Genomic DNA, 20,539 nt, shown 5'->3' on the forward strand with positions numbered 1-20,539 from the left:
TGTAAACACCAGAACGTGACCTGACTATGGGAGTACACAACCACTCAGAAACTGTCACTATCACCCTGAATATGTTCTAAAAAAACTTCATAAAAAACCCTAATTTTTAATTATATTTACTACTGAGGTGCTGCTACCATATACTAAAATCATTCAATAAATCACACTTAAGGAACACTCCTATAATTTACAACAGCATGCTTCATGCTTACAGAGTGCTGACGGGTTTTGCACTTGCGCACACACACACACACACACACACACACACACACACACACACACACACACACACACACACACACACAATGCACAGCAATGCTAAAGCTTAAAGTGATTATCCATATATTCACTAATACTCCACATACAGTAGTGATGACAATTTTAGTGCGGTGTTATACCATCATTCTTTTGATATGCTTTGGCACAGTACTGAAATACAAAAGACAGTAGCCAAAAGAACAAGTTGAACTATGTTGCATGGCTTTTTCTTTTGTTATGTTGTTCAATGTTTACACAGTGCTCTCTTACCACACTGAGAACCCGTTTGCTTGAATCTCTACTAATGTGACACAAGAGATCATCAAGACTATCGCTCTTTTTCAGCCATACTTGAAACTATTTGTTGGTTAGCTACCAACCACCTCCTTGGGTTGCAGTACGCTCTCTGTTTCTACAGTTCAGTAGACAAAAATGACCAGTCATAAAGCTTGTTAAGCTTTTCCCCAAACAACACCTAGATGTGACCTGTATAGTTACACTAAGCTGCGAGTAGGAAATAAACCTCTACTTATTATATACAAATTGGAGGGTCTGTGTTACAACAACGAATTTTCATTTCACTGAAACTCAACTGGTCGAACCCATCCCATTGAAAATTCATTTTACTAAAGTGTCATTTCATAGAAAACATTCTCCATAAAAAATATATCCTAAAAACATGTTTTTGCAGGGGAGCAAGTCCCTCTGCATCCCCCACTCCCCTTACTTACACATATGAATTCCATGATTGAAGAAAAGAAAAAACACACCACAAGTAGTGAAGCAGTGATCAAGAGCAAACAGATACATCTACACATCAGTGGGTATGACATGATAACCACTGCAATTCACACATACTGTGCTAGATGTGCTTCTCTAATAACTCCTATGAAAGGAAATGACACCTTTGCATACCTTCTATAGACTTTTACACTTTTCTATGAAATGAGTTTTCAGTGAAATAAGTTTCCAATGAAATGGATTTGACCATCTGAATTTTAGTGAAATGAAGATTCAGTGTTATGACAGAGACCCAAACTTTAATAAGTCCAACTACCTTTTAGGACAGTTTAAATTAACTGATGACCAAGTAAATAAATTGATCCAAGAATTATTTTCAGCCATGGCCAAGGCAGTATAAAAATAAAACTGTATAACAAGAAGGTTATAGCAGTAGTAGAAACACAGCTGCAACATAAAAGTGAAAGTAAATCAATGCTACAATTTTCATGTCTCTTACAAATACAGTTCATAGCCCAAACTGTATCACCGAAAGAACCCGTATGCCAAACTGTAACAAAGAATGAACAGGTGTTCTCTATAAATAAAACAAGGTGTTCGGTCATGACACATACAGCTTATAAATTCAGAAGGCTCTACTTAGCACACACCTGCATGTCATTAAACACTTGTCATGTTTATTAAGAGGTGATTTAAATATGTTTATTATTCTCGACACCTGCAATGTAGAATCCCTAACTAATGGACCTACGAAATAGATCATTTCTTCTGCTTGCAAATAATCACTTGCTCAATGAAGAGTAGCGGAATTAACAGTAGAGGAGTACGGAGAATATGCACTGGAGCATATACATAATGGATTTGCTAAATGTGGGTATTGCCTATCCAATAACACCCTACATGTACGAGAAATAAGGATAAAGAAGGCTATTTCTGTAACAGGGAGGTAAACCAGCCTTATTCAACACAGTTCAATGGTGTTCAATCTGAGGGGAAAGACAAATAACCTAATTTAGAAAAAAATGGCATTAAATAAGACCACCACCTGACTGGTCAAGCAACAATAAATAACAAGCTGGTAATTCTAAGTAAAAGAGCTGACAACACAGGCTAATGTGATGCACTAATGCATTTTCAAATTATTTCTAGAACTGCCCCTGATTCTTGAAGCGAAACTCCAGCAGCTATGGCAATGATAAGAACATATCCAGTATAACTCACTTAAAACATACTTTGCTGCAAATTAATAGTTTTCTACACTGTGCAGATAAAAAGACAATACAATATTGTGCATCAGATATTTTTAATGGAGTATAATCTAGGACTAATTTCAAGTTTGTCTTAAACAGTACTTCCTCATGCACTAATACTTTAAAGAAAGCAATATAAACACAGCTAAGAACTTTTAATTATTACCAGTACTCAATGATCTCCCTTTTTCTGCTTCAAAAATGTATAAATCAGCTGTTGACCTGAAATGATGAAGATTTGGTTTGTAGCTATTATCCATTAGCAGCAACCCTTACTTATCTTCGTGTGACTAGTGATGACACCATAAAAACACAGTTATTAACAAAGGTTTAAGTAGCTTGTGATGCTACACTCTGGCACTTTGCCTGGGAAGGTTTGCAGCATTTTCTGTAGCTACTTACTCAGGTGTGATAGAGAACAGTTGCAGCTATTCTGTACGTTATACCCAATGTCAACTGCTGATTGTGAAAGGCATCAAATACTCATGGCGCCTACCTAAAGCTGTCTATTTATCTGTCACACCTCCCTCACAAATCAAAAATAAAGGAGCTTCAAAACATGCACGTTTTTGGAAGGGGAAGGGCCAACAATGTTACAGCTCTGTTGACGGCTGAGGCCTCCAGACAGAGGGCAGATGGACAGCTGAGGACTCCAGACAGAGGGCAGATGGACAGCTGAGATCTCCAGACAGAGGGCCCTTTAAGAAGAAATGACTACCACATACTGAACCCTTTATCCATGACTGACTCCCTGGAAGCACAGTAGCAAGTAAAACTATCCCACAAGCAGTTCCAGTAGGACTGCACTCAACACAACATATAAAAGAAGGAAGGAAGGAAGGGAGTATTTTTTCTGAAAAATGCTATAAAGCATACACAAAAGTCCAGTAAAATGAATGAAAAATCAATACAAGCAAACCCAGAGGCCATTTTCTAAGTTCAACAGTACACATTCTCAATGGAAAGAATGCAGTAAGTCTGGTCTTAAAACTGCTACTCTTGGTTGCATACATCTACCAAGATCCAGACATTATTATTTTCTCATACTTTGTATATAATTCATTACTAATGTACTCTTCCTCTTTGATTCTTAGCTTTCTAGTTGAGAATTATTTTATTTTATTTTTTTACTATTACGTGTTTATGTTTTTCCAAACTTATCCGAGTGTGTTGCCATTACTTTTTTCCCAGATATATTTGGTCATTATTTCTCCATTTCTTTTCCTAGGTCCCACTTTACTAACCTTACTGTAGCTTTAACATGTAAACAGTGTTTCTTCAAATTACTTCCATTGGGTCACCATATTACATTTTTTTTCAGGAATAAACATCCACTTTATCATACAGGTACCATAGGCAGTAGGTGGTTAATACCACTTAAGTACAGGGAAGTCTGATGAAGTCCCTGGTACTATGGTTTGGGATGAATGCACTTAGTTTTGTGAGTTTTATATAATAAATTGTCATTTATGAGGTTCGGGATTTGGTCTGTTTTTTATTTTTACTGTTGAGTTTCATGTGTTTCTGTCTGGGTTACAAGTAGGATGAAGGGTCACCATATAATGACTTCAAATGTTGTTTACTTGTTAACTGATTATTAAATATTTCACTTCTTTTCTTTGTATTTTTGGCTCAAGGTTTGGGTCATACCTATATACCATTATCACAGAATACATAAAGTATACCACAGTAATAACTTTGCATTAATTTCTCTGGAGTATGTGTCTTTAGCCCACTAGTCCAGATCATACCTGAAAAGGGTCTGTGGACCAGAGCAGGTACCCTGTTAACAAATGTAGAAATAAAATAACTATAGTCTAAGCATTCACAATGAAGACTACTTTTTATCCTGTACTCTTTTTGTGAAAAGAAATATATGCTGCCTCTGCAAATTACATTTTAACTACTGAAATAAGGTGCATAACACTGTTTAATAACCTGGATTATACTGCAGGTACTTAAAAGAAGTCATACTAGCAGTGAACATAAACAGATTATTCTCATACTAACAGCATTTATAAACATTCGGGTAGCACACCTGGCAATAACATACACACAGGGCTGCAGGCAGTACTACCAGGCTGGAAATTAATCTGTGCTTGAACGGCTGACCTATGAGAGGGGCTTTAACAGAATGCTGTATGAGTACACTTTGCTGTCCTTCTAAGGAGACACTAAACTGTGGCTTACTCTAAAACCATCTCAGTATTGGTGGCACCTAAATGACAGGAAAAATAACTCAGAGGTATTTATCAAACAGTATATACCCGGAGGTGTGGCCAACAATTAGTCTCTTACCCACCAATCAGTATCTGCAGTTTTACAAGCTTCATAACTTTCTAAAAACTGTGCATGTGTAGACAGCTTTTTGGGTCACACCCTGTGAAATGCAGAATATTCTTTCTCTTTCTTCTAATTTCCTCAGCAATATAAAGACAGAAACTTGATTCACGGAAGAGTTGACAGAAACATACACACAGTAGGCCAAGTACTGATCACAAGACGTAGAAAAGTACAGATGTGTACATTTACCATAAATGTAGATGTTTGAGTGTATTCACTGTTGCAGTTATCACACTTGGGTTATCTGCCTGCAGGTAGCCCTCAGTCGGCCCGAATACCAGAGTCTTGGGATTTCTGCGTCGGATGCTGTCGCTTCTTCCATGACGTCAGGTCATCAAGAGTATAAAACATGCAGCCGATGCCATTACATCAGTTTTTCTTGCCCCAGATGTCAGGAGTCCCCAAAATAGGAAGCAATTTTATGATGTGGAACACCCCCAGTAAAAAGTAAATACCACTATTATAAGACATGGCCAAACAAAAAGGATAGGTAGAAATATAGAGAAGTCAGGGGGCTGGAGGGAGGGTAACCAGGACTGCAACAGTGAATACGTTCGAACATCTACATTTATGGCAAGTGCACACAACTGTACTATGTTCTTCATGTTTCACTGTTGCAGTCATCACACTTGGGTTGATTCACAAAGCTGAAGAAGGGCGGAGGCAGTCAAGAAGCATTAGGACTGGCTAGCAGGCCCTGTAAGACTGCTGTGGCAAATTCAGCCCTGGATTTAGAAAAGATAGGTAATTGGTAATGCTTGGTGAAGGTGTGTACAGAGCTCCAGGTTGCAGCTTCCAGGATGTCCCTGGTAGGGACTCCCCTGAGAAATGCTGTAGAGGTTGATGTAGCCCTAGTGGAATGAGTTCTGATCCCCTGTGGGGTAGGTTTCCCATGGTGTTTGTAACAGAAATGGATGCAGTGTGCTATCCATTTCGAAATGGTTTGCTTTGAAATGGCCCTGCCCTCTGCCCCTGTAGCAAAGCTGACTAGCAGCTGGTCAGATTTTCTGAAAGGTTTATTCCTGTCCAGATAGAACCTAAGCTGCCTGTGCACGTCCAGGGAATGTAGGATCCTTTCCCCTTTATTCTGAGGATTAGGGAAAAAGGTAGGCAAATGAATGGATTGGTTTAAAGCCACAATAGATACCACCTTGGGCATAAATGATGGATTAGTTCTGAGGGGAAACCCTGTCCACATGAAAGCTAATGAAGGGTTCCACAGCCGTAAGGGCCTGCAATTCAGACACTCTTCTTGCTGAAGTGATGGCTGGAAGTAAAGCTGTTTTCCAGGAGAGGAATTTTAACTCTGTTGTAGCATTGTAGCAGCAAGTTCAAAGGGTGGAAGTGTGAGCTTCTGCAATACAAAGTTAAGGTCCCAGGCTGGAGTAGGAGCTCTCTTGGGGGGGGTCTTAAATTTTGGCTCCTCTCAGGATCTGCTTGTCCAGAGGAGGGAGAAGAGGGGTGGCTCAGTATTGTAATGAGCTGAGATGGCAGAGGCATGAATTTTAATTGAGGAGAAGGAAAAGCCTTTGTGGAGCATTTCTGTTAGGTAATTTAGTATTTGACGTAAGCTGGGCACAGTTGTGTCCATTCCCTGTGACTGGCTCCAAGAACAGTATCATTTCCACTTTTCTGAATAGGATTTTCTAGTACTAGGCTTCCTTGCCTCAAGGATGACATCCAGCACCTGTTTACTGAGGGGTGCTGGTGATGAATTCAGGGGATGAGCCAGGCTACTAGGTTCAGGGTTTGTAGCTGAGGATGCAAAATCTGGCCCTCCTCCTGCTGGGACAGCAAGGAAGGGGTCTGAGACAGGTGCCATGGTGGCACTACTGTCAGACTGCACAAAAGTGGGTACAGGTGCTGGCGTGGCCAGTCTGGTGCAATCAGGATTGTCCTTGGCTTGTCCTGTTTGATCTTTAATAGAACCTTCGAGAGGAGGGGCAGAGGGGGAAATGCAAAGATTGAGAGGTTTTCCCATGTAAAGGATGGGACATCCACTTTCCATGCTTGGCTGTGGGAAGTTCTGGTGCAATATTTGCTCAATTGATTGTTCTGTGGGGAAGCAAAGAGTTCCACCTCTGTTGCCCCCCACCTGTGGATCAGAAGCTTGAATGATTTGGGTTCCAGTTTCCACTCGTGTGGGTCCATTAGATTTCTGCTTAACTCGTCTGCCAGTGAATTTAGTTTGCCTGGCAGAAACTGAGCTTGCAGGTGCACTTGATTGCTCAAGGCTGTGTTCCACAGAGCCATGGCTAATCTGCAAAGTGGGTAGGAATGCCCCCCCCCCCCGCTTGTTTATGTACCACATAACTGTGGTGTTGTCTGTCTTTATCAATAGCTGCCCTGGAAGAATAAGGTATTTGAAGGCTGTCAGAGCATTCTGTACAGCTTACATTTCTTTTTGACTGATATGCAGGTGCATTTGGTTTGGGCTCTATTTGCCTTGAATGCATTGTCCTGCCATGTGAGCCCCACATGCATGGTCTGATACGTCTGTTGTTAGGGTTTGGGAGGCGTGAGGTTGAGTGAAAGGGAGTCCCTTGTTGTGGTAGCAGGCCTCTGCCCACCAAAGGAATTCTGTCCTTAGGCAAGGATTGTTTCCAGGTCCTGAGAATGTTGACACCAGAGACTTTTTAAGTACCACTGAAGTTTCTTCATATGCAGTTTTGCATATGGAATTAGTAGAATGCAAGAGGCCATGAACCCTAGTGCTTGCAGTATTTTTCTTGCAGATAGCTGGGTTTGGGTGGCCAGAAGATTGAAGTAGTTTGCCAAATAAATCTGTTTTTCTGAGTGAGAAATGCCATCTGGGAAGTTGTGTTCAAGCCTGCTCCCAGGAATACAATCTTTTGGCTGGGTACCAGTTGTGATTTCTTTTCGTTGATGGTATACCCCAGTGAAGTTAGAAGCCTCTTTACAAATGTCAGGTGCTGATGTAGCAATTCCTGACTGTCCACCTGAATCAGACAATCGTTCAAGTATGCGTAAATTTTAATTTTTCTCTGCCTGCAATATGCAGTGGCTGGAACCAGGCACTTTGTGAATACCCTGGGGGCAGTAGATAAGCCAAAAGGAAGTGCAGAGAACTGATAGTGCATAGAGCCTGCTCTGAAACGTAGATATTTCCTGCAAGACTCCCTCATGGGGATGTGCAGATAAGCTTCTTTTAAGTCTAGGGTGGCTAGCCAGGAGTCCTTGGCTAGCATAGGAAGCAGCTGTTGGAAAGTAAGCATTTTGAATTTTGGAACCACCAGGAAGGTGTTGAGAATAGACAGATCCAGGACAGGGCACCAATAATTTTCTTTTCTGGGTACCAGAAACAGTCTGGAGTAAAAACCTTGTCCCATTTCCTATGCTGGGACAGGTTGAATAGCCTTGATACTGAGAAGACAAAGTACTTGCTTTTGGGCCTATGCCCACTGGTCTGGGGGGAGGTCTGGTCATCCACTTGGAGTTGGCAGTGTGTGGAAGTAGAATCTGTACCCCTGGGATACAATGTTCAAGACCCATCTGTCCTGGGTAATGTACTCCCAGTTTTTTGCATGGAGGGCTAGTTTTCCTCCTAAGGGTGCAAGTACTTGGGCAAGGCTTGGAAGAATTAAGGATAAGTCATTGTGAAATTTTACCATAGGATGGTGGCTTAGTCCTTCTCATTTTAGAGGTGGGAGCACTCCATTGTTTAGATATGTGTATACCCTGAGACTGCTGTCTTGGTGGTCTGCTGCCCTGTGTTTGGACCGAGAAGGTCTGGGAGGGACTGGAAAAGACCAGTTTTTTGAAGGCCAATGTCTACTGAATCTAAGTGGCTGTACTTGTAAGAATTCTTTAACAGTTTGCATAGATTTAGCTTTTTCCTCCATCTTTTTGAGGACTTCTTCTGCTTTAGTGCCAAACAAATGCTCTTGGTTTAATGGAGCATCTAGTAATTTTGCTTTGACATGGTCTGGCAAGATTTGTTCCTCAAGCCAAGCATGCCTTCTAAGAACAGAACAGTGACAGCAGCCATGCAAGATGCTTCTAAGGCATCAAAACCACATTGCAAAATATGTTTTCCAACTTGGTTAGCAGAATGCATTAACTCTTGTAAATCTTTATGTTCTGCACAATCAGGAATCAACATCATTTTCTGTTTAATTAGCTCCATAATATGTTGCTGATACTTTAACATATGAAACTGGCAATTTAAAGCCCTGATGGCAAGAGTAGCACAAACGTATACCTTCTTACCCCATCTGTCTAAAGCCCTAGATTCCCTGTCTGAAGGGGTAGGGTTTTTGGCTGTAGTAGCCTTAATGGCTTTAGGTCCCTGGGAAATGGTCGCTGGATCTGCAGCAGGATTCTTAAAGAGGAATTTGTGGGAGTCAGGTACACTGTAGTACCTGTCAGGTTTCCTGGGAGCTGAAGGCAAGGTATCAGGGGTAAGGCTGGATTCCATGAAGACATCATCTACAATTTCCAGAACAAGAGGGATAGCTAGAGGCCTGTGATGAGGCACGTTAAAAAATTCCCTGAGTCTCTTTTTGGACTGTAGGTAGTCCTGGCACTCCCAGCGGAAATGCTCTCTGAGGGTATGCAGGGTTTCACCAAAGGAAAAATCCTCTGGTGGGGAAGCAGAGGGAATGGAATCCTCTGCATCAGAATCCTCAAAGGTAGATAAATATATGTCCTGGTAATCAGAAGGGTCAGAGTCACTGGACCCATGATCTGAAGAATCAGAAGGAAAATCAGTTCTTGGTCTTTTAGGGGGGGAAGGCTGGCTTCCCCTAATTAAAGTAAGGTTGTCAGTTTCCTAGGCATAGTGCGAACTCTGGGCCAGAGAAATTCGGTATTTTTGGTTTGAAACAAAGTCGTCGGTTTAATATGAACATTGGAAGACCTGAATACACCCTCAGAAGCTGGTGCCTGCACAGCGGCTCTGGACCCATCCAAGGTAGAGACATCCGCAGGTTCCACAGTCAAAGAAGCATCTCGCGCCATGAATGGGTTTCAGTAGAAGCCTGCAAATCTGTAGAAGCAGGTATCAGGGGCTGCGAAAGCGCCTCAATGAGTACCAGCGGACTGGCGACTAGCTTAATGGAAGCGTCGTCGGCCGTTTTGGACCTATGCGGTCTGTCTCTGTCTTTATCCTTACGTTTTTTCGGAAGATCGGTAGTCGGGTGGCTTATCGAAGCCATTTTGGAATATGGAGAAAGAGAGCGAAATAATTTAGTGACAAATATAGCCCAACAACAAATAGGGCGTTGAACAAGGCACAAAACCGACAGCCAGGAACGTCGTGGTCTGAGCCTAAGGTGACACAGTAAGAATGAAAATTTCTGTGAGGTATTTGCTTTCCACAGGCAAGACTATTATTAATTTTTTCTGACATCGGTTAGAGCAAGAAAAAAGGATCCCCATCAGGGTAATTATCTTTTAGAAGACTTCAGTTCTGAAACTCGAAAAACGAAAATTTCAGGAGGTGGCCGACCGGCACTTGCGAACTGATTCTGCTTCGACTCTGCTCGGCAAGAAAAGCTGATGTAATGGCGTCGGCTGCATGTTTTATACGCCTGATGACCTGAAGTCATGGAAGAAGTGACAGCATCCGACGCAGAAATCCCAAGACTCTGGTATTCGGGCCGACTGAAGGCTACCTGCAGGCAGATAACCCAAGTGTGATGACTGCAACAGTGAAACACGAAGAACATCTGTAGAGTAATAATTAAACATTACGTTAAGCTAAAGGATTACTCTGGCATACTATACACAATGAATTACTTAAGGTAAGTGTTTTTATTGTTGAGTTTGGCTGTAGTGGTGCAGTGGTTAGAGTTGTCACCTCACAGCAAGAGGCTCTCCGTTTTGATTCTCAGCTGGAGCACCTTCTTTGCGGAGTCTGCATGCCCTCCCTGCAGTCAAAATGAGTTTTAAAGACATGCAGTAGGTGCTTTTTTTATGTGTGTGTGTGTGTGTGTGTGTGTGTGTGTGTGTGTGTGTGCGCGCGCGCGCGTCTACTGTGAAGGTTGGGTGCCAGGCTAGCAACTCGACACCATAAAAACTCCACTGCCAATCAATCTGCACACTGGTGATCTGCTGTGGCGACCCCTAACAGGAGAAGCCAAAAGACTTTTAAAGCACATGAAAGCTCTCATGGAGAAAAGGTACTAGAGAATAAAACTGAATATGACTATATAAAGGTAACTGACACATATATATGTAAATACAGTTATTTAATTTAATGCCAAAATTAAGATACGACTCCAAGTACTGTAATTAAACTCATGGGTGAGTAATGCATAACCTACTTATGCACTCGTTAACTGGATTATTACACTAACCAAAACTGACCATTTTCAGGCACAGGCTGAGTACATCATACTAAATACATGGTTGATAAGGCAGAATAATGCCATGCTTTTTCCAGTAATAGTCACTAGGACTAGCATTAATACACAGCTGGTATACATCAATGTGTATGATATTTATAATAATCAATATTTTTGTCACATTTAGGTGTGTCTGACTGTCACATGCATAATTATTGTAATCATTTAAGAAGTAAATTATGTACAGTATTTGCAACATTACCTCAGAGGTATGAAAGTAAAGGATTAAAAGAAAGTAGAACATGAGAGGAGACAGTGGCTAGATGTTACGTGATGTGACTCCTTTGGAGGCAGGAGCACTGAATTTCCTTGAGAAGGCACCCTTTTTACTGATGCCCGTAAGATTCTTTCAAGTGAACGGGCGGAGATTGACAAAGGGTAAAGGACAAGACAGTGAATGACTGCTTGGTATGATTCAGTTCAGTTGTGGGAGTTACTGGGGAGTGGACCCTGAAGTTGGTGGATGACTTTTTTCAGCTAGCTTGAAAGCTAGAAGGGAGAAGGACTCAGGTGCAGCAGTTTAAAGTGAAGACCTCTCAGACAACAAGCCACTTTGCATCGGAAACGGTGAGGTTCCCTGAGAAAGGAATTTGAGATAAAGTGCCAGATTTTGTTGGATATGGTTTGTATGGTGCTGTTTTTCTGGGTGGAGGACTCCTTAACTATGGCTGTTCTTTCAATTCCTCTATAGAAACACAAAGTAGATACACAACAGCTTAACAGTCAATCTTACAGAAAATTAATATCAGTCTATTTTTCCAAGGTGAGTTGAAATGCAAAACAATCTTAATTTCATTGAAACTGAGCAAACTTGTTCAACAAATGCAAACCCATAAAAATAAATGTTCCATAATCACTGGGAATCTGCAAAACCATCTTTAACATTACAAAAACAACTTGATTAGACTTCAGGAAGCCAGCTGTGGAAAAAAGAAAAAAAAAAAAAAAACAAGTTCCAACTCCAATACAGAAATTTTACATTCCTTGCAAGAAACACTGCTATCAGCTACAATAATTAAAAATACTCTACCAAAAATTTGAAAATTAAAGAAAAAATTTGCAATACCCTACATGTATCATTCTTCTTTAAGACAGACAATGATAGAGGATGGCAATACAAGGAACCAGCTGACCACTGGAAGAACAGGAAAAAAATAAAAAGTCCAGTTGAGTGTTAGTTCAGCAGACTTCTCACTTATCTATCTATCTATATATATATATATATATATATATATATATATATATATATATATATATAAATATATATTTTTTTTTTTGCAAAAGGCCCACATACACTATTTAAATGGCACAGTAAAGCACATAGAGGTGCTTAGGAGGCAGCTGTCCCTTTTTCTTTTACTGTTTAATACTCCTCAAATACATAAAACATATTATTTTTACTGGAACAGTAGGTATAGTGGATTGTTTCAAAAGGATAGCATATGGTTTCTTCCAGTGTCTCTTTTCTAAGGCTTAGTTTATCTTGGTCCCATCCAAAAATTTTAACCAAAAGGTTATCCTCACTGCTGTATTTTACTGGTTTCTAAACCTTAAAGCACTTCTCTAGCAGAAAATGACCTGTAGCATCAGACAGGAATATAATACAGAACACTACACAATGAAGAAACACCTTACACACACACAACTTCAGTGTCATGTCTTAGGCCTGATGACTGTTTACATTCGTTTTATATCTTTACTTTCCTACCAAATTCCAACTTCCCGCTAGCATTCTGATGAAAGAAAACACCAGCGTGATGTCACAATGCTTATTACTCTATACATCACTCTTCGGCAGGTGAAGCTGTCAGTATGACCCTTCTTCTTCTTTACACAGAATGACAAAGAAGCAGGCGGACAGACTACAAAAGATGTATTTCATTAAGGACTGTAGCTGCATTTAATGTGCACCTGAAGTTTTCACTCTTCTCTACTGGCAGATAATGCAAGCACTTCTGGATACCTCATATAAACTATGAAGTCAAACATTCACAGCACTTAGGAGCAATAAAACTTATTTCATAAGTGTAAAGCCTTACACATTTCATTTTTAAATAAAGCACAACTGAATGAACCAGTCTTTGTAATAAGGCAAGGGACTACATAAGTCTAAAACAACATCATTTTACAAAGACCAACTCTGGTGTGATTTCACAACAAAGCACTCCCAAGGCTGTACAAATCTGTGGCTGGAAAGATGCTATTATAAAGGTGAAATCCAGCATATGACTTAATGTTACATAATATTATATACTAAAAGAAAAATACACATTAATCTGCGGTGCTAATGTATTTCAACATTTTATGCAAGAACTAATTTTGAAGAAAGTTAGGAAGTTCATAACAAGTGCAAAGGAAAAACACTTTAAAACTTATGATGACGACTGCACAATGTATTTTACTTAACACACTCAAAATGTTAGTTTAGTAAAACTGCTATGATAATAAACAGAAAATACTACAGAGGGAGAAACAGCACTCATAATTTAAATAAAACTGCAGCAACAAATGTAAGCAAAAAATTACTATAAAAGATATTATGTCACACAGCTCTGCTAGAAGTTGATAAACAAGGCATTTAGACAGGCACTGAAAGCTGCAAAATGTTTACATTCCGCAAGTGTATTAAGGATAGCTTTACTGTACAATTTTTCAGAAATTAGTTACTCCAGAAAGTTTTCACTACATTTTCAAAAACAATGTTATTTAGTTGATTTCAAATATTAAAATTACTCATTGGACATGCCTGTAGGGCACTGGCAATGCATAAATCAAACCCGCAGAAGAACATAAGAACGGCAAATGAAAACAGCTTTGTGTGTAAGAATGTGTACTTTCACAATTTCAAGGAAATTTTCACAATACAAAACACTGAGGTAAAAAGAAACAAATTACAGGAGTAAGAAGCTGTACAGGTGGCAGCGTAGCTGCACAGCTTGAGAACTGATTGATGTAAACAATTACACGCCGCTCCACTATTAAATACAAAAGGTACAAGACTTGTGTGGGTTTTGGTTGGTTTTAATATGTTTAGTAACTATCAGGCATACATATACAGTATGTTCACATTGACAGAAGTTGTGGCGTGCTGTTGCTGTAAATGTTTTCAATGCACTGCACATTGTAAGGTTCAAAAAGAAGGAAAATACTTGCACAACCAATAGTTGAGCTTCAACACAGTGAGCCTTCTGCTGCTGTCAAATGCTAATAACAGTGCAATGCTCACATCTTCCCTAACATGCAGTCTATTTTTCAGTCACAAAACAGGGCTTTGCTGAGAAATGAAGAAAGTTACCATTATTAAGTAACATGGTAGGTAAAGTAGCATACCATTTTTAGAAAGAAATAAAAAAAATGCTGTCTTAAAGCTCTCTCTTACACAAAGAATGCAAGTACAAATGAAAAAGACACAGATTCAGTACAATATTCATCCTTGATGCAAACTTAAAAGAAACACACCACCAATCCAAGCCTGCATTTGAGATGACAATTAACTCATAATTTCTATAACAAAAATAAATAACTGCTGTAGTACTTTTTGCTTTTGCATAAGTAAATCCACCTGCATTGCTGAATGCCTGAAATTTTTAGGAATATAACAGGCAAAAATATTTGACTATAAATGTATACAACAGATCGTATGTGGGAGGCATTTTTCTGATGATGTCCTCACATCTGGTGAGCTGAATTTCCAATATATACATTTAATTATGTGTACATGATGCTTATTTTGGAAAAATAACCATTGTTTTTCTGTGGTTACCTGGCCTATTCTTCTGAAGCCAGTCCCAACCACCTGAAGGACCTCCACCAAATGTAAGCCAAACATAAAACACTGAAAGTTGGCTTCCAATCTCCAGCGTATTTCATGGTTTATTATACAGTTTAAATTCAAGCCAGGCTCTAGCAAACCTTAATGAAAAGTCAATCCTGACAATTTTCTCCTCCCTTACAGTCTAATACCCCACCAGTTCCTTAACTTCTACTTCTTTGCTGTTTTACAATCGATCATCCATGCCTCATACATGCCCCTCCCTCCTCCTATGACCTCTTTTATTCATTCTTTCACCTACATTTCTGTTTTATTCTCCCCCAGTAGCACCTCTTCCCATTTACATTACTGGATGTGACAGACTATATAATACACATACACTTGTTGCAACAACTCGTTTAACTTAGTTTTAACATGGGATGTGCTACGCTACACTGCAATGCTCTATTGCGCATAATGCTACAGCTGCTTATTTATTACGAAATTTGTAATACTGCCATTCATATCTCACTACCGTTTGTTCCAAGTGTTTTCTATGCTGTCCTTTTAATTGTCTCACATTTGTACTGTGTGCCTGTATGATCTTGCCTAAAAAGTGGTGCACAGACCAGTATACCCACCTGGTTAACAAATGTACAAATAAATTTCAGTTTCCATTCCAGAACTAGGCAGGTAATGGGTATAGTGATATCATATGTGCATTTCTTCCCACTCAGCTTAAATGCTGTGCTATTATCACAATTTTATCTGGCAAAGTGCAACTGCTACTGTTCTTGGCTAAACAAGGGGGCAGGCAAGTACTCACAGCCTTCTGTCCACCTGACTTCCTATCATGCCAGTGCAAGCAGCAGTCGTCTGGACTCACTCCAAAGGTTTTACAGCAGCACCCTGAGAGATATGTGTAGATGTGTGCATCCAGTCAGCACAACTGCAGACAGACTGCCAGACAGATGTACAATGCATGAATCTGCTGGCATGCGGTAGTGCGCCTACTGTTTTTTGGATACACTGCTTTTCTACTCTGACATCTCATTTGATTAAGAACAAGAAGTTAGTGCTTGGGATTAAGGATATGAACTGTTAATAAACTTTCTTGTAGTTCAGGGTTTGATTCTGTCAGTTCCCACTTACCTACTGTATGACTCTGTGCAAGTCACTTAACCAGATAGTGCCCTGGGGTAACTGGGTAGGTAAGCTAGGAGATTCAAACATCTCTTTGACTTTATGCCTAGTAACTACATATGAACCTATGAACAAAATTAGGTTACAATTACAATGAAGGTAAAGCAAACAACATTACAAGTTCTATATGGTTTTGCAAAGGCAGGGTACTTCAGTGTAACAGTAAGAACGCAAATGTAGCATGAAACAAAATCATGAAAATAAGGGTGATGCAGGCCCACTGAAGCAGATGCAAAATGGTCCAAGGGAGATAAGGAGAAGAAGACATGGTTGGTCATCTGCTTTCCTACTTGGGGGGGGGGGGTGTGCAGAGGTCTTCATGGTCTGCGTTACTTTTAGTGGAGATCACAGACCTTGAAAGACCTGTAGGAAGTAAAAGTAACAGTTGCCCAAGTACACAACATGCAGGTTCACACTTTGCATATATGCTGCAATAAGTATACAGTGTTCTCCCCGCTAAGAATCCTGATAAGCCACCAGCAGAATGATGGCTCCTAGCACAAGTCCACCACTTCCCATATGATTCTTCACTCTTTGGCCCTGAATTAAGCACCTTCAAGGCTTAGCCCTTTAAGAGGTTAGAAAGCCTGTCCAGTGAAGGGACATGACTGGACTCACAAGGCAAACAGTTACAGAGGCACTCAGAGTAAACCATAGGGGTGATGTTCCGAGTTTAGCGGCAATTAAGTGGGGTAGACTGCGGTGGTGTGCTGCGGTAGCGTTGTCGCCTCACAGTTAGACGTTGCCCGTTCGATTCTCAGTTAGAGAGTCTGCTGTGTGGCGACATGCGTGAATGGGTGTTCTTTCGTTGAAGGTTGTGCGTTAGGCCCGGCAAGCCAACACGTAAAAATCTACTGCCAATCATTAGCGGACCGGAGTTCCGCTGTGGCGACCCCTAACCGGAAAAGCCAAAAGACACGATTGAGCATAAATAAATAAATAACAATGTGAAATGTCTAACAGCCAGGTCAAAAATAACACCTTAACAATTACGTGACACAAACCAATTACATGACACAGAATCAATGCACAAAGGAACGAGCTCAAATTAAGTAGTATCACTAGTTCACATGCCTCATATCACTTTATGTTCCTGAATAACAATTACCAGACATTAGAGTCTGGGGAAATCCACAAAAAAGTGCTCATTTTGTTTTCTTTTACTCTATTCTTCAAGCTGTTTAATGAAAAAATGTAAGGAGCCTATGGTTATGCTAAAACTTGCCTTTGATTTACCTTTCTGTGTACTTATCCAGCATCTTTTCAAGTTAAAGGTGATACTACATTAAGAACCCATTGGGAATAAAATGCATTTCAAATGAAAACTAAGCTTCTTTCAGGACTTGTTCAGTTTTATTTTGCAATTCCCATACAGCAGACAAAATGTAGGTCCTATAATTTCCTTCTCTTGCTCAACTGCCACAATAATCTTCCACGATGTTCCAGGAACTCAAAACCATGTAAGAGCCACTACAATTAGGAGACATACAAAAACAGTATATAAACCCAGCAATGTTGTTACCTCCCAAATTCATTCCAGCCTGAAGACATTTCCGTAAACGACACGCAGGGCAGTTTTTCCGCCGAATTTTGTCAATAATGCAGTCATTCCTTCCTGCACACAGGTAGTTGTGCTGTCCTGAATACACAAAAAACAACAAACCAAAAAAAACAAAAAAAAACAAAAAAACATTTACAATACATCTGTGAATAAATGTAAAAACAAAAATGTTACTGTTTAGTACAACAGATAAAGCTTTCACTGACATTCATCAGTCTTTAATGGTAGCAGTTGTGGCATTTGGCCAAAACAATTAACAAACTTTGTTTACTGTTGCAATGATGCAAAATAGTGTGTGTGTGTGTGTGTGTGTGTGTGTGTGTGTGTGTGTGTGTGTGTGTGTGTGTGTGTGTGTGTGTGTGTGTGTTTGCGTGTATTTTATAGATCTAATGGGTGAGGTCAATTTGACATTATCTTAACATGCTTAACGTCAACAAAGTAATGTCAAATCACAGGAGGTTAACATGTTTTTGCAGAGGTTACGTCTTCGACCATGCAATGAATCAGTGTTTTTGCACTGCAACAGTGGTCTCAGTCAGCGCATCTGACTGATATAACTACAGATGTATAACTGTGTAAACATTAAAGAATGTAATGTATCCCTGAGATTGTGTTTCATCTATGTTGCTCTTGAAAAGAAATGTCACTGAAATATATTTAAAAAAGAAAGTGCATAATTATCAAAAATCTCTAAATCTACAATACGGCAGACAAACAAAAATAGCAGTTCTTTATGAGAGAACACCCACAAGCCATTACTGTCTTCAAACTGTATCATCTAGAGTCGTATTATGCAGATGTCAGGTAAGTTGATTGTCAGGGTTATGTAACAGGAATACATTAAAACCATTTTAAAATTAAGATGTGTTACACATCAAAGCAGTTTCAAACATGAGTGTTTAATGCATTGTGAAGATGTGGGGTGGGGGTGGGGGTTTCAACAGAACTGAATGCAGTGTGTGTCAGTCATTTTTCTAATGTGAAGATAGTTAACAGCACCTAATACAAAGCAACACTTACTGGATATTTACAATCCGATGCTAAGGAACTGTATTTATTTTCATGATAGCATTTTTGTAGAACTGGGTTATCATGCATTTCATCATGCAGCTGAACAAAAAAAATGTATGTATATTAAGCTGTGTTCCCTCTCTAACATAATATCCAGTACTTGCATAACGAATGTAAATGTGAGTGGAAGCACCAGTAGCCATCTGACTCCCATAGTGAACATGTGTTTTTTTAATCGGTATGTTGTGTGTCATACAATGATTCACTGAAATTCACTGAAACCTTGCTGTGAGTTTCCAAGCACGTGCCATGTTAAGCTGTGGTAAAATTAATTTTTGAGGGGTGGTATGTTGCCTACCTCAATGACACTCTGATTTATTTTCATTTTTTTATAATCGGTTGCCGATCTGCAAAAAATGTACAGATTCATTGAACAGGAAAGACAGCAAATTTTTTCTGCAGTGCTTAAAATAGCTCTGGTGTTACTATATTTAACTTACATTATGAAAAAGGTTACATCTGGAGAAATAAGTGTAAATGTGACTACCAGCATGTAAGTTGCTAGGGAAAGAAGACAACTGTCTCCAAAGTGGTTTACGCTTGCTATGTTCTAAAACAGGATGGCATTTTAGATAAGAGGATTGAGAGAACTGATACTGAGCATTATCGTACAATGCCAGGTTTGGCTTCCTCATTATTAATGTTCTTGCTATGTGAGTCTGAGCAAGTCACTTACACAGACAGCACTCCTGAGTCACCCCTGAAAAGGCACTTGGGCTTGTAGTAGGTTTACACGTATTAACAAAGGGCTAAGTAACCACATAACAGCATGAAAGCATTGTTGTGCACATCACACTGACATATCTGATATACACTAAGTTTCGGACGTGCAGCATTGACATCAGAGAACTTTATGATTATTTTGATAGAAGACGACTAAGGCTTACAGAAAAACATCCTGATTAAAATGCTCACACTTATGGCCTCTACAACTATGCTGTTGTATTCCAGAGTTAACTCCTAATGCTTTCCCTAATCCAAGCAGCACCTAGCTGTGAGGTATGTTTGTTTTTTAGTTCTTGCTGAAAGGCACTGAATGGTATTTGTCTGCCTATTAGATTCTGTTACCTGTTCTGAAAATATGAACTCTGGAATTCATGTTTCTTAAGGTTTCTTTTCTCCATGGTGACACATCTGGGTTACTTGTTTCATATAGCTCTTATCAACATATGCACGCATTTTGACAGTTCTGTACTGAATGTACTTTTTGGCTTTTTCAGCATACGTTTTTGTACTTAAGTCATGCACAATGTAACAGGTAAAATCAACATTATATTTTACTGTGGCAAGACACTCCCTCTAATTACAACTGTATTCACAAATATTTTCTAATATAATTATTTTTCTTCAAAGGTGTCATCCAATAGGCTATCCATGTGGACCTATTAACTAACTGGTACTTGGCAGTTTAGAATTGCATTTTGCTATCTGCCCTTATGTTGCCTCTTCCAAAGTATGCATTTAACATTGACAGCTGCATTTATATAATTAGCTCCTGCAGACTGCCAGTTAATTTTATGCAATTAAAAAAGTACACTTGTAGGCAACCCAAACAGTGTAACATAAGAGTTTGAATGGGGTCCCTGCTGCAGGCTGAGACTGATGTCTAGCTCAGCCTTCAGAGCTGAGCACCCCTCCCCTTGGCCAGGTTGATGTCTCCTGTACATACCTGGTACATACAGATGTCTGTCCACATAGCTTTAGTTATTTCACACCTCTCTACAGGTCAGTGCTGAGCCTAAACAGAAGTCAATAGGACGGAGAGATTCCCTGCAGCAAGGTCTGAGGCCGAGGCATCCAAGTTCTCCTGAAATACCTGAAAAACTCCAAGAGAGGGGTGACAGAGAATGGAGAAAAAAAAAAAAAAAGAGGGGAAAGGAAGTGGGTACCCTCTCTAGCTCCTAAGCAACCCAATCAAATGAGGGGATGGAATAAAGGAAAGAGCACTGCAAACAGTAATGACACTTCAACATCTACAATTACAGTACGTTAT

General features: G+C 39.7%; 1 protein-coding gene across 1 annotated transcript in view; it reads right to left on the bottom strand.

The window, feature by feature from the left end:
- The window catches only part of NR3C2 (nuclear receptor subfamily 3 group C member 2), a 1,048,765-nt gene that overhangs the window by 410,220 nt on the left and 618,006 nt on the right, over positions 1-20,539 (bottom strand). Inside the window, exon 5 of the mRNA XM_044062249.1 lies at positions 17,437-17,553. Coding sequence (XP_043918184.1) covers positions 17,437-17,553 — 117 coding nt within the window. The remainder of the gene's footprint in view (positions 1-17,436; positions 17,554-20,539) is intronic.

The sequence above is a fragment of the Protopterus annectens genome, chromosome 2.part1 (assembly GCF_019279795.1).
Source record: "Protopterus annectens isolate FY-2018-M chromosome 2.part1, PAN1.0, whole genome shotgun sequence".
Lineage (NCBI taxonomy): Eukaryota > Metazoa > Chordata > Ceratodontiformes > Protopteridae > Protopterus > Protopterus annectens.